The following is a 12,291-nucleotide window of genomic DNA, read 5'->3' as shown; positions in this document are numbered from 1 at the left end:
ATGTTTTCCCGTGTTGGGTAGACCCCCTACTTACCTGATATTGATTTCCTGTAAATTTCTATCTGTAATGAAGTTTAGTATTAAAAACTTAAAGTAAAAACACATGTTAATTTATAAATTTATTAATTGAATTTAAATTAAAACTACTCGAAAAAAAATTTTGTATCTGTTATGTAAAATATACGTATCATTAAATAAACACGAGACTGCGACTCTCAGGTTTTTACAAGTTCAAAATGTATTGCGACCACAAAGCGAATACCAACAACCTACAACTTACACAATTTTATAAAGATATATAATATTTTTTTATTTCATAGGTACTTTTATAAATAATGTAAATGTTTTGATATTATAAGATAGTATGATGTAAGTAAATGGGTACTTTTACATTTCATGGACCCCCAAATTTTTTTTCGCTGACGTAGACCCCTTGCAGGTTATCATAGACACCTAGAGGTCGATATAGACCACTTTGGTAATCACTGTTCTAGAACTTTTCGGCTTTAACAGCCATGGGATGCACTAGCGATGTGGTCTGCCTGTTGCCATTTCTGATGAGCAATTCTTCAAGCTACATCGGTGATTTTGGTTCTCCAGTATCTTGTTATTTCTGATTCAATATCAGCGGAGTTCCGAACATAGCCATTGCTCTCTGGGCGTTGAACCTTCCTATGGGGCCCGTAGTATGCTACCGCGTCTCGTATCATTATGAAGTTTGTGATTTTTATATTAATATGTTACCACTATGTTGTCCTCGCGGCTTAACCTTCTAACTGCCAAGCTGTTTTGGCCATGACTTCCCCAGGTGCCAAATGGAAATATCAAGTGTAGGCTTTCCTTATGTGAAAATTTGGGATCTTTACATTCTATAAATGAATATAACACATTATGTATATAATAAATTAATTAATATATGATTAAATAATATTCCTTAGATGTACAGATGAAAAATTGTGAGGTAGCCGGCGGCCCTCAAGGCACCTATTGTTGGGTATCATGAGGTAGCCGGCGGTCCTCGTGGCATTTAAAAGGTTAAACGACACTCTCTACGTTGGTTCCAAATATTTGTCGTGACAAGCGGATCGCAAGCGACCAAGTTTCGGATTCATATATCATCACTGACATTACATATTGGTTAAAAAATTACATCTTCAGACATTATGGTATTTTATACGAGAAATATATGTACGATTTTATTTCGAAAAGAAATTATTTATTAAACAATTCCTTTCAAATTACCGAAAATTATTTTAATAAATTATTTCTATGCGATACAAAGCCAAAATTTATAAGCGTACCGCACCATGTGTTGTTGAGTTATCTTTTTTTTTTTCGAATATAAACGTAAATCATGAAAACCGACGCAGCTGCGGCGGTCGCTTCCGAAACATTTTTCTTAACTCTGAAAGTATTATGTTAAATTATAAATTCATTTCGCAATTCTTTGTTTTTTTTCTCGAAAATATACATTATGCCAGAAATGAATGCAATACATTTTAATGGGCACAGGTGGATCGTAAAATGTATTTAACGTAATAATAAAAAAAAAAATAGATATATATAATATAATAATATTACTCAATTGTTTTGAAAAATAACACACTTCGTAAGTAAATTTGTCTGTTTTATAAGTATATCTTTTACTTAATTTTACTTATTTCACATAACTTTGATAATTTATTTATTCATCTTGTTTACAAGTACATCTTTAGACATTCTCTACCTGTCAGCCTGTGGTGCAAATCTCCACTATGACCAGTCTTGTCCGCTTTAATATAAATATTTAAAATTCCGTCATATGTTTTTTATATGCTTTATAAATAATAATAATAATATATATATATATAAATATAAATATATATACATATATATTCTAATAAACATATTACAAAATATATTTTTGAGATACTAATACAGCTAAGACTCTTTATTCAACATAGAATATATTCTTAATAAATTTAGATAATCGTCAAAGTGAAATTTAAGGATCTAAACATATATATGATACAAAATCAAGTTATTTATACCATTGACTCAAGAATGGCTGCACCAATTTATAGTTTTATATTTTTAGATTTGTTTTCATCCAGAAAAGAATGATAAATATTTTAATATACGTAAACTACCTGCGTCGTTGCTTTCAGCTAACTATTACTTACGAGTCTTTAAGTAAAGAGTGATTAGGTTTCTTCTAGGCAAGCGTATAGCATGAAGGACCTCGATATCAAAGACTAGATAAAGGTGAAATGCTTTATCTATAGTCGATAAAATATGTATATATAGATAATTGTAAATTAAAAAAAAGTCAGACAAAACATACGTCTTGTCGTGTAAGAAATTGTGCTTAATAATTTTGTTTTCGACCTGCTACCGCCAGACCAGTCCCGGGAGTTCGTGCGATTGCTTACCACCACCATCAGGAGAGTACCGATCTGCGGTGTAAAATGAGACCAACCTTCTACCTACTACCATTCATATAGAAATATATTTTTCTTCTGCCCAATATCTGCTCAATCATTGACTAATAGGTAGAAATTCCCCGGGTCAGCTGGTTCTCAAAAATTCATTTAATCTAAAAAGTCAGGTTCAGCAATATAATGTGACTTGTTTCATATATATAGATATATTAACGTTGTGATGTTGGAATTAATATTAGAGGCCAATTTCAGCAGGGCATTTATATGCGATTGGTTGATAAGAGCTTAAACAGCGTTAAATTGTTTAATGAAAGGCAATTATTGCTTGTGGGACGCAACGGACGGCTGTGTTGTACAATCGACGTACGCGGTACGATTTTTTATTAGGATTGACATGGGAAGACAGGAGAGACGATGCGGTACAATTCATAAGCGGAAGCGACAGCGGTTTGCACTTCTAATTTAAAAAGACTTAATGATTTCTTTATAAAAATATCATAAATATACACGATACACAAATTAAACTCATAATGCGTTTGCCTGTTAGAGAAAGAAACGTTTTAAAAATCAATTCAGGGTGGTGCTACACGCTTTTTTAAAAGCGTCAATCAAAGGAATAGATCATGGCGTCTAACCAAAAGGAAAACGACCTTCTATATTGTAGAAACAAAAGACATTTCCAAGTTTATTGAGCCCTTCGATGATTCTTAAAGAAAATTGAGGATATCACCCTCTCTAAACTATTCTTAATTTGTTGATTGTACTGTCTAAGTTCCCAACCTTTAGGTTATACCAATGGGGACAGTACACCTGCCTGCAGGCAAGGACCTATTTAAAGTCCACCATCTCTGACAACAGTCTCTAAAGTTAGTGACCCGTGCGAATACGCACCATATGACACTCCACGCTAACTTCCTGTACGTGACTAAAAACACACTAACGAATCAAACCTCGCTCGGGAAGCTGGATCGCTGGATTCCATATTATCCGGATATTGTACCAGAGTTGGTAGTACACTTAATTCACGATTCCCATCACGATATCTATCCTAAACTACATCCGGCTGTGGGGGTATAATCTAGCATAAAACTCTTGTTAAGCAGGCTAATACTAGAGCTGCGGTAACTTGCCGTATGTCTGCCAGCAAAATATTGTTAGGGGTCAATCCGAACCGCGCTATCATCCACCATGCGATCCATTCACAAGATCGGTGACATATCAAACCAGGTTCACGAACATGTCCGACGTCTGGAGGTCCGAGGAGGAAACCAATGACCATCACTTACCTCTCCGGCCGGTGAGTCTGGATAGCCGGGTTCTTATTTTGAACTCTTTGTGTATATAAATCATTCCGTTGCGCTCTGTGATATCCGGTAACCTTGACGAAATGGCGGCTTGAGACGAGGTATATTAGAAATCCCAAGCGTAGTTACTGCAAAGGAGTTTAAACTTTGCGCCTTTAGTTCCTGTGTGTGTGTACGTGCCTTAAAACTGTTAATTTCGCATAATAATAATAACTTCACGTGTTATTAGTTTATATTTGTTTACGAATATATTTTACTAAAAGTAATTAAATTTACCGGACTAATTGCAATTTAAATAAACCACACAATCACAATATGTGCTACATTAAAACCCATCTACACCTAAATCTCAATAAGAGTTAAATATATTATAATTATTTATTTATGTTTTAATATGATTTTTTTATTTATTATCAGAATATATCGCGAAATCGATATCGTACAACATGCTTTGTAGACATAAATCAGAATCAATAAAATTTTAAAATTATATAATTAAAATTAGGTAATATTAGTAACTGAAAGAAGAAATTGAATTGTAACATAACTGCTGTAAATCTACAAGATACTCTTTAGAAATTAAAGTAAAACTATTGGTAGAATAAGTTAGAATAAAAAGGATTTAAAAATACAAATGGAAATAGAGGAGAAAAAGAAATAGAGATTGAAATGTAGAGAACAAAACTCATATAAAATCGCTACTTCTTAATTCTTAATGTTTGTGTACTTTTTAAATAATCCAAAAAGAAATAAGGCTTTAGAAATGGTATTAAAACTATTCGGTAAGATAGAGACAATAAGAAATACGGGTGGAAAAAATTGGAACAGAATAGAGAAGAAATGTATGCGGTAAACAATGCGAATTACACAACTGCCACCGTTAAATCACTCAACACGTGTTTCATCCCTCCACGGGGCATCTTCAGGAGTTATGTTACACCGATTAGTGCCAAATATAGAGTTCTCTCTCCGTGTTGTGCTGAGTGCATTACGTACATGTGCGGAAGTGCCTAAATATTGGTCCCTTTCTTACTTAGGACGGACTTCCGCAAAATAACGCCTGATTCCATTAAAAAATAGAATACAGAAGAATAAGAAATAGATATCGAAACGCAAAGAATTTTGAATCAATCAAAACGCTACCTTTAAATTTTAATTTCTCGCAATCTTACGAAAAGAAGCGAGCATTATGAATGGCTACAAAACTATTTATAAATACAGAAGAAATATAAAAAAAAAACAAAAGACAAACAGGTGTAAGAAGATTAGAATTAGAAACAAAGAAAGAAACGTAAGTAGTTATGTAACTCTGTTCAAATCGCTACATCTCAACACTTAACGTCTGCGACCTCCGCAAATAATCACCAAAGAAATTGCTCAAATAACGTCACTTATTGAATTCATTCGCGATGTTTCGCTTATGACAGCGTTAGGATTATTATTGACATGTGACAGCCGTGCGCTATTGTGTTTGGTTTTTATTCGTTGATTGGATTCGATATGCGGGTCACCTCGAATATTAGATGTGTTACTTACTCTATTATCTAATTTTATATTTCGAACCTTATCTTTCAATTCATATCAATAATTTTAATTAATATCCAATTAAAAATTGTGTTAATTTTTGAGATTTAATTTGACCTATTAGTCAATCGTAAGGTAAACTTGTTTCTATAACTTACCAGCTAGCCTAATAGATGTTCTTCAGTCCTTTCTATTAAACATTATCATCGTTCCAGTCGTCCACAGCTGGACGTGGGTCTTTCCCAATGATTTCTAATAGGACCGGTCCGAATCGGCCTACATTTAGCTTCTTCGACAACTTTAACAAGCTTTGAGTGATCAGTTCTTAGTTTGATAAATTGGGAAAAAAATACTAAAATGTGGTGTTTATTTGTTCGTGATGCTTTTGATATTTTTGTCTCAATGTCTTTCTTTCTTTTCTCTACTTTTCTTCTCAATATCTTCATTCCTTTCCATACTCTCCTTCTATACATCGTGTCACTTCCCTTACCTTTCCTCCAAAGTTCTACAATTTTAATTTAATATTTTTATCATTTGTGTTGTAACAATTTATTTATTCTCAATTCTTATAAATTTTCTATCTATTCTTTTTAGTTTAGATCATTATCTATGAATGCATCGTTTAACCAAAATTTTCTTTTCAGATATACGTAAGATATTCTCGATGTCCCCATCACCGACGTCTGTGGAAGCTGGGTTGACTGCATCTCTTCGCTGCTCCCCACCAGAAGCTGTTCCTGTTCCGAGGGTCTCATGGCTGAAGCATGGTACTCCTTTGCAGCAGGATCACAACGTTGTGATATCTGCTGAAGGCAATCTTGTCATATCCAGGGCTACGTTACAGGTTCGTGCTTCTTTATGCAAGTCTATTTTAATGCTTTGTTAAGTTTTATTTACACTGGGATTTTTGTATTTATTTTGACTCTGAAAATATAATTTTCCGAATTTTAATTAATAAATGTCGAAAAAAACACGTCAAATCATTGCATTCCCGTCACTCCTTTCAGAGACTAAGAAATGTTATGTTAGATTCTATTTATAATACTTTTATTATACATCATAGCATTCAAAAATTCATTCTAAATAAGTGATTAATTATTAATTTCATTTGATTGTCATGAAACTGATGTTATTCAGAATTATAATGGACAGATAGAAAATACTATTAAACTAACAAATACTCTTTAAATATAAATGTTGAAGTCAAAACACAAAGGTGTGTCCCACGGCTCAAGTCAATTTTAAAGTCCTAAATTCTAACGACAAAGCTCTTGACATCGGAAAACTTTTACCTCTGGACTACACTTTTAAAGCAGAAGAAGATATTGACATAAAGAAGAAGGTATTGACCCCGGTCACTAAAAAGAAACTAAAATTAGTTAAACTGCGAAAAAACATGTGGTCGGCGGACCCAATGCCTGGTGGCATTTTTTCCCAGTCAATCTAAAGAAATTTAAAACTAAATATCGAGGCGGCAAAATAAATTACGAGTTTTGTCAAATTACTGATAACTTTATTTGACCTGATTTGTAGGAGGATAATCGTAACATTAATAAAATGGAATAAGACGTAGGATAAAAAAATGGATTCAAGGTAAAACTTAAATAGATATTAAAAAAACAGATAAAAATATAATTGTTATAGTATTCTGGAGGGAAGATTAAGATAGAGAGGCGATGTATGAAAGGTAGGAGTACGAAGTATGGAGGAGAACGAGAAGGACAAAAGAGGAATGAATGAAACATCTTAATGACAAAAGAAGAGCGTGGAAATTCCAAAAAAAATTGTTGAAAATTTTTGGTAAACAATGTCTCTGTTTACACACCGCAGGCCATAAAAAGAAATAGGTCAGGTCACCTTCGAGTAAATACAATCTCAGTTCTCCAAAAGGCATTTCATAAATTAATTTCAAGTTTGGTACCTTTTGATCTCTAGATTCAAAAAACGTACTACACAAGGAATAAAAAATTCTTTTGACGTTTTTTAACATTTCCACAGGAAACAGTTCCGAAACCCCGCATCTAGTAATAAGAGAAATGTTATTTTTTTAATATGATTACAATACAATTGACACGTGACATTTGATGCCATCCATACATTGTACACCCTCTTTCGTGTTATTATCATGTTTTTGTTACTGGCAGCTGTGTGATTATGATTGATAACTTACTTTATTTATTCATTCTTTTTTTAACTTAACGGCTGTTTACTTTTGGTACAACAAAAAAGGTTCCAAACTATACAAGTTTACGTGTAATAGCTTTTTTTTTAGTATTTCACTTCCGGAATTTGTATAAGTGTTCTCTTTCCCCACTTAACATGAAGTGGGTCTAAAGTGAGTTGCTTTATTAGCAAAAAGACACATTTGCCTACCCTTCTTAAGTTGTACAGGGTAACTTGTAACTCGAGATATACATTTTTTGCACATATCGGAGCAATAAAACTATTTTAATTAATATCATCACCTACTCACAGAAATACGTCAAATTATGATGCAATTTGATTTGTTTTAATTATCACCTCTCTCCAGAGATACGTCGATTTACCAGTAATCTTTGTTAAATGCTGTTAATGGATATATATAAGTTTAATAACAATATTTTTTATTGCTTGTACATTTATATTAAATACAATTTCTTATGTACAGTTGATTGGTTATAGGTGAAAAAGCTTTAAAAGAACGAAAGTGTAGTCCAACTTGCTGTCAATAAATTAAACTGCACTCGATCTAAAAATCAGTACTCGTATAGATTTAAAAACAATATATGAAATTTAATAATATGGAAAGAAAAAATGTTAAAAATTTCTTTACTACTTGCCATCTGTCCTTGCAGATTTTGCACTGCCAGAAGTTATTGGTCTAACGCATTCCAATTAATAAAATTAATGTAACGTATTTTGAATCACACCATACAGGATGTTTTAAAAAAGCTCTAAAGTTTTTTTGCAGTCAAATAAACTATTCACAAAGTTAAAAGCTAGTGGACCTTTGATTAGCAGAGAAGGCCTATAAGTTATTAAAAGTTAGCTTAAAAACAGTAAGTAAATTAAAAAAAAAGAATATTTACAAGACCACAAAAAAAATCAACTAGATTCCATATTCAAATCTAACGAATTCGAATGTTACCGAGACCACGTGTCCGTCACATTTTACACGCACGCCTTAAATCTTTCCCGCTCTTTGTTCATAAAATTAATTGCCACTAAATCATTATAACAGCCCGTTTAACATTAATAAAACCACCAGAGCAAACAATGTAATTCTCAAGCTATAATCACGTGTCGGAATTGGGTCTTTCAAGTTATACTTCAGCTTATAATGCAGACTGTTTCAATTTAAGGGCACGCTCATGCGAAACTTGATATTAATTCAAAAGACAAAAGGACCTTAATCCTATATCCTATTTTGTTAGTCATCTTATGAGTCACGTCCTATTCCCGTATGGTTCTTGTTTTATTTGGCCAGGCGTAATCGGATTTAACCATAAGAATCGTTATGTTTTAAGCCAATGACGTAATGCATTGCTTTGATTTCCTGCCCGCCATCTTGGATACGCTTTTAACGGACCTAATCAAATTTCAAATTCATTTTTATTATACAGGATGATCGGTTATAAGTTGATTATTTAACCGTTATAAGTAGTAAGCTTCCACCTTTTCTTAACACATCTGTTAAGGAAAATCGTCTAGAAACTTTATAAATAAAATTTAACAAGTTTTTAATCTGTGCATGATTACCAAGTAACAATTTCCACACTAAAAACTATAATAGGGTTTTTTAATGATATACTTTACTTACTTTGAATTTTAGGCTCAAAATTAAGAAATGATTTGAAGTTAACTGACCATTATTTTATACTTCTACTGTTTACATACTATGGTTGTCTGTAAAAGATTGCCTTGTGTGATAAGACCGCCCATTGTACTTTTTTGTTTATTATTATAGAACTATGTAAATGTATCCTGGCGTGTACAATTTCAATCAGATTGACGAAGATATCTAGTAAATTTTTATTTTGCGTACATTTATTAATTTTTAGCGGGCTGGTGGGCGGTACACTTTGTTGCACGACTACCACTGCATGTGCAGAACTGGCTAAATATTGGTCCTTTTTTTACTTAGAGATAAAATAGTTCTCAAATTTATTGATGTGACGAACTGAAACTGAGAATGGCAATAAAGAGTAGGGATGAGAAAGCGATCACACCAACCTTATTGTTAAAAACAAATAAAACACCTTTGGTTAAAAATAATAATAATAGTTCACTTCAATCAAATTTTAAATAGTTACTAGAGTAACTTAGTAAACAGTGTAACATACAGAAACGTGAGCAAAAAAATAATTCACAGAATTTGAGTTATATAAGATTGTATCAAGGAAATCGAGAGCGCTACCTATGATCACACGTCTCAATTCTCTACTGCTGTGCTATCACTGCTAAATAAATTACTTAATTATAGTTGATAGAAATCAGAACGTATTGATAAAAATTCTATATATATAAATAAATTTAAAAAACTTTTAAGTTAAACGGTTTTTTATACCCATATTGTGGTGGTTGTGGAAAAATATGTACCTAGTCCGCCATATTGGAACGGCGTCCATCTTGAATTTTAAATTTTGACATAATCATCGTGTTTTACTAGTATAGCCCTTTCATTTGATACCCATATTGATGGGGTTAAGGAAAAATACGTAATCCGCCATTTTGTATCGGCGGCTATCTTAGATTTATAATGTTATTGATTTTATTATATTGTATTGTTATCTAAATTTAATAACTGTACCAAATTTCAGATCAATCTGACAACGGGAAGGTGCTTAAATTTCAATTTCTAATTTTGACCCAAATAAATAAACAAATAAATTCCGTACGGGTCGAACTAAATAAAACCGTTTAAAAAATCTATTATATAAAAGAAGCAAGGAAGAACATCATGAAAACGTAACTGAATTAGTGTAGTAATATTCACTTTCTCATTACGTCATGTGACCCAAAGGGACTTTAATTAGATTAGATGGGTGTCAATCCGTGCCTGGTTATATCCTAAGCGAAGCCATCAGCTGACGTGATCTCGACGTCTCGTCGCAAATCGTTTGTTTTGTCCTTACCAACTGCGACTAATTAGTCGTACTGCTCTGACGTTTATTAATTGCTACACAAGTCACTGGCGACTCTTTGTTTTGCTGTCCTTACTCTTTCGATGCGCCGGTCTCGTTGATAATGCGAGTACTGTGTCCTGGGTTAATTTCGTTGCATATTTCATTCGTTGCATCGAATCTGTTTCAACGGAGATTTTATTTTTAAATTGTTTCACTTTGTTAGAATTGTTTATCTTAGCAGATTTTCACTGAGATTATATATTGTTTTCGAAAGATTATTTTCAATAGTTTAACTTTCATTTATTATATTTATTTGTATTTCATCGCCAAATTGATTGACTATGCAAAAATGGTCACGATCTACAGTAATGAGACGACGCAACTAGGATATTTAATAGATGTTCAAATATATTTTTATTTATTGAATTTATATAGTACAGATATTAAAGTCCGTGCCTTTATTTTTATATTAACTGTTAATATTTCTTATTTTGCTCATTACCTTGCATGTCACTGCGTTTACTAAACTCTTAAACCTTTTCCTAAGTTCAATCTTAAACAATTTAAAACTAATTATGCTTAACTAATGTTATATTCTATGCTTCAATTTTTTTCCTTTTTTTTTTTGTTTTATTTTATCATAAAGCAACTTAAAACATATGCATGTATTACAGTTTAAAAAATTACTCTATATCCATTCATTCAATCAAAACGTTGTATAGTTATAATTTAAGATATGCACACAAATTAATATTGATTAATATCTGAACAAACTACGGAAAGAAAACGTGTCAAAAAATGTAGCTGTTCTGTCTACATATTTTATAGAAAAACCGGTTGATTTTTACCGCTCTGGCATTGAAAATTTGTATAGTAGGTAGCAAAAGGTTGTTGATAACGAAGGTGAATATATTGTTGATTAGAAACAAAGACTTGTTAAAAATGCAGTCATGTGAATTCAACTTAAGAAAGCGACATTACTTTCCGGTCCTCCTAATATATACATGTACAATAACCTTTCCAATTATTTGAAAACAATTTTAAAACTTAAAAGTACTTTTATTCATGAAGTATCCATTCGGTTTTAAAAATATTTAATATCATTAAATATAGTATAATACTAAGAAAAACTAATTCGCTTCAGCTGATTTGGTAAGATAGCAAAATAAAGTTTAAATAGATGCATAATTACATTGGTGTATATTAATACGTAATGATAAATCGTTTATTATGCGTCAGCTACTTCGATTCTCTTAGCCACAGAATCGCGAGCATCTCACACCATCTCCGGTTTCCGCTACATGGCATTTACTAATTAGCCACTAAAGCCAGACATGGATTAATTGGAGGCACTGTCACTCGCGTCTCCCTCGCAGCGGTCTGCAACATTATCCCGGAGCACAAAGGTGTTGGGAGCGTTCTTAATTAAATGTAATGTTTATAATCATGAGTTGTATGCGGTGTTTAAATTAATGAATACATCCTTTGTGATTTAAGGGAGCTTTCGCTGAATTAAATGCGCCTTTTTAAATTCTTACTATTACTTACTTGGCGGGGAGCTTTTTTGATCTTTTACTCGAACTTATATGTTTACAGCGCACTTATTTCACTTATAAAGTGAGGACGAAATATAATTTCATTTATCTGTACATTCAATTAACAATTTCGTACTAGAGTAGAATGCTAGAAAAGACTATTGCTTGCATACGGAATAATATATGCTAATGTTTTTATCTTGATATATGGATATCCAATATAAAAAAGTAAGTACAGGAGTAACGGTGAATGAAAAGAGGTTAAGTATGAATTAATAGGAATGGAAGATAATGTGTGGAAAAAATGAAAGAGTGAAAGATATTTTTTTTTTTCTCTCGTTCACTTCTATCTTGGGATGTACAGGGTATATTACAATTCGATAGTTTTTTCACTTCTATTTAT

General features: G+C 32.3%; 1 protein-coding gene across 3 annotated transcripts in view; it reads left to right on the top strand.

Moving 5' to 3' along the window:
* The window catches only part of LOC137930964 (netrin receptor UNC5C-like), a 115,181-nt gene that overhangs the window by 51,730 nt on the left and 51,160 nt on the right, over window positions 1-12,291 (top strand). For all 3 annotated transcript variants that reach the window (XM_068774340.1, XM_068774341.1, XM_068774339.1), the window contains exon 4: window positions 5,893-6,092. In XM_068774340.1, the coding sequence (XP_068630441.1) occupies window positions 5,893-6,092 (200 nt within the window). The remainder of the gene's footprint in view (window positions 1-5,892; window positions 6,093-12,291) is intronic.

This window comes from Battus philenor, unplaced genomic scaffold (assembly GCF_028537555.1).
Source record: "Battus philenor isolate CCGP_79_NKW_IND1 unplaced genomic scaffold, ilBatPhil1.0.hap1 SCAF_7, whole genome shotgun sequence".
Taxonomy (NCBI): Eukaryota; Metazoa; Arthropoda; class Insecta; order Lepidoptera; family Papilionidae; genus Battus; species Battus philenor.
This window is presented reverse-complemented; position numbering and strand designations above follow the sequence as displayed.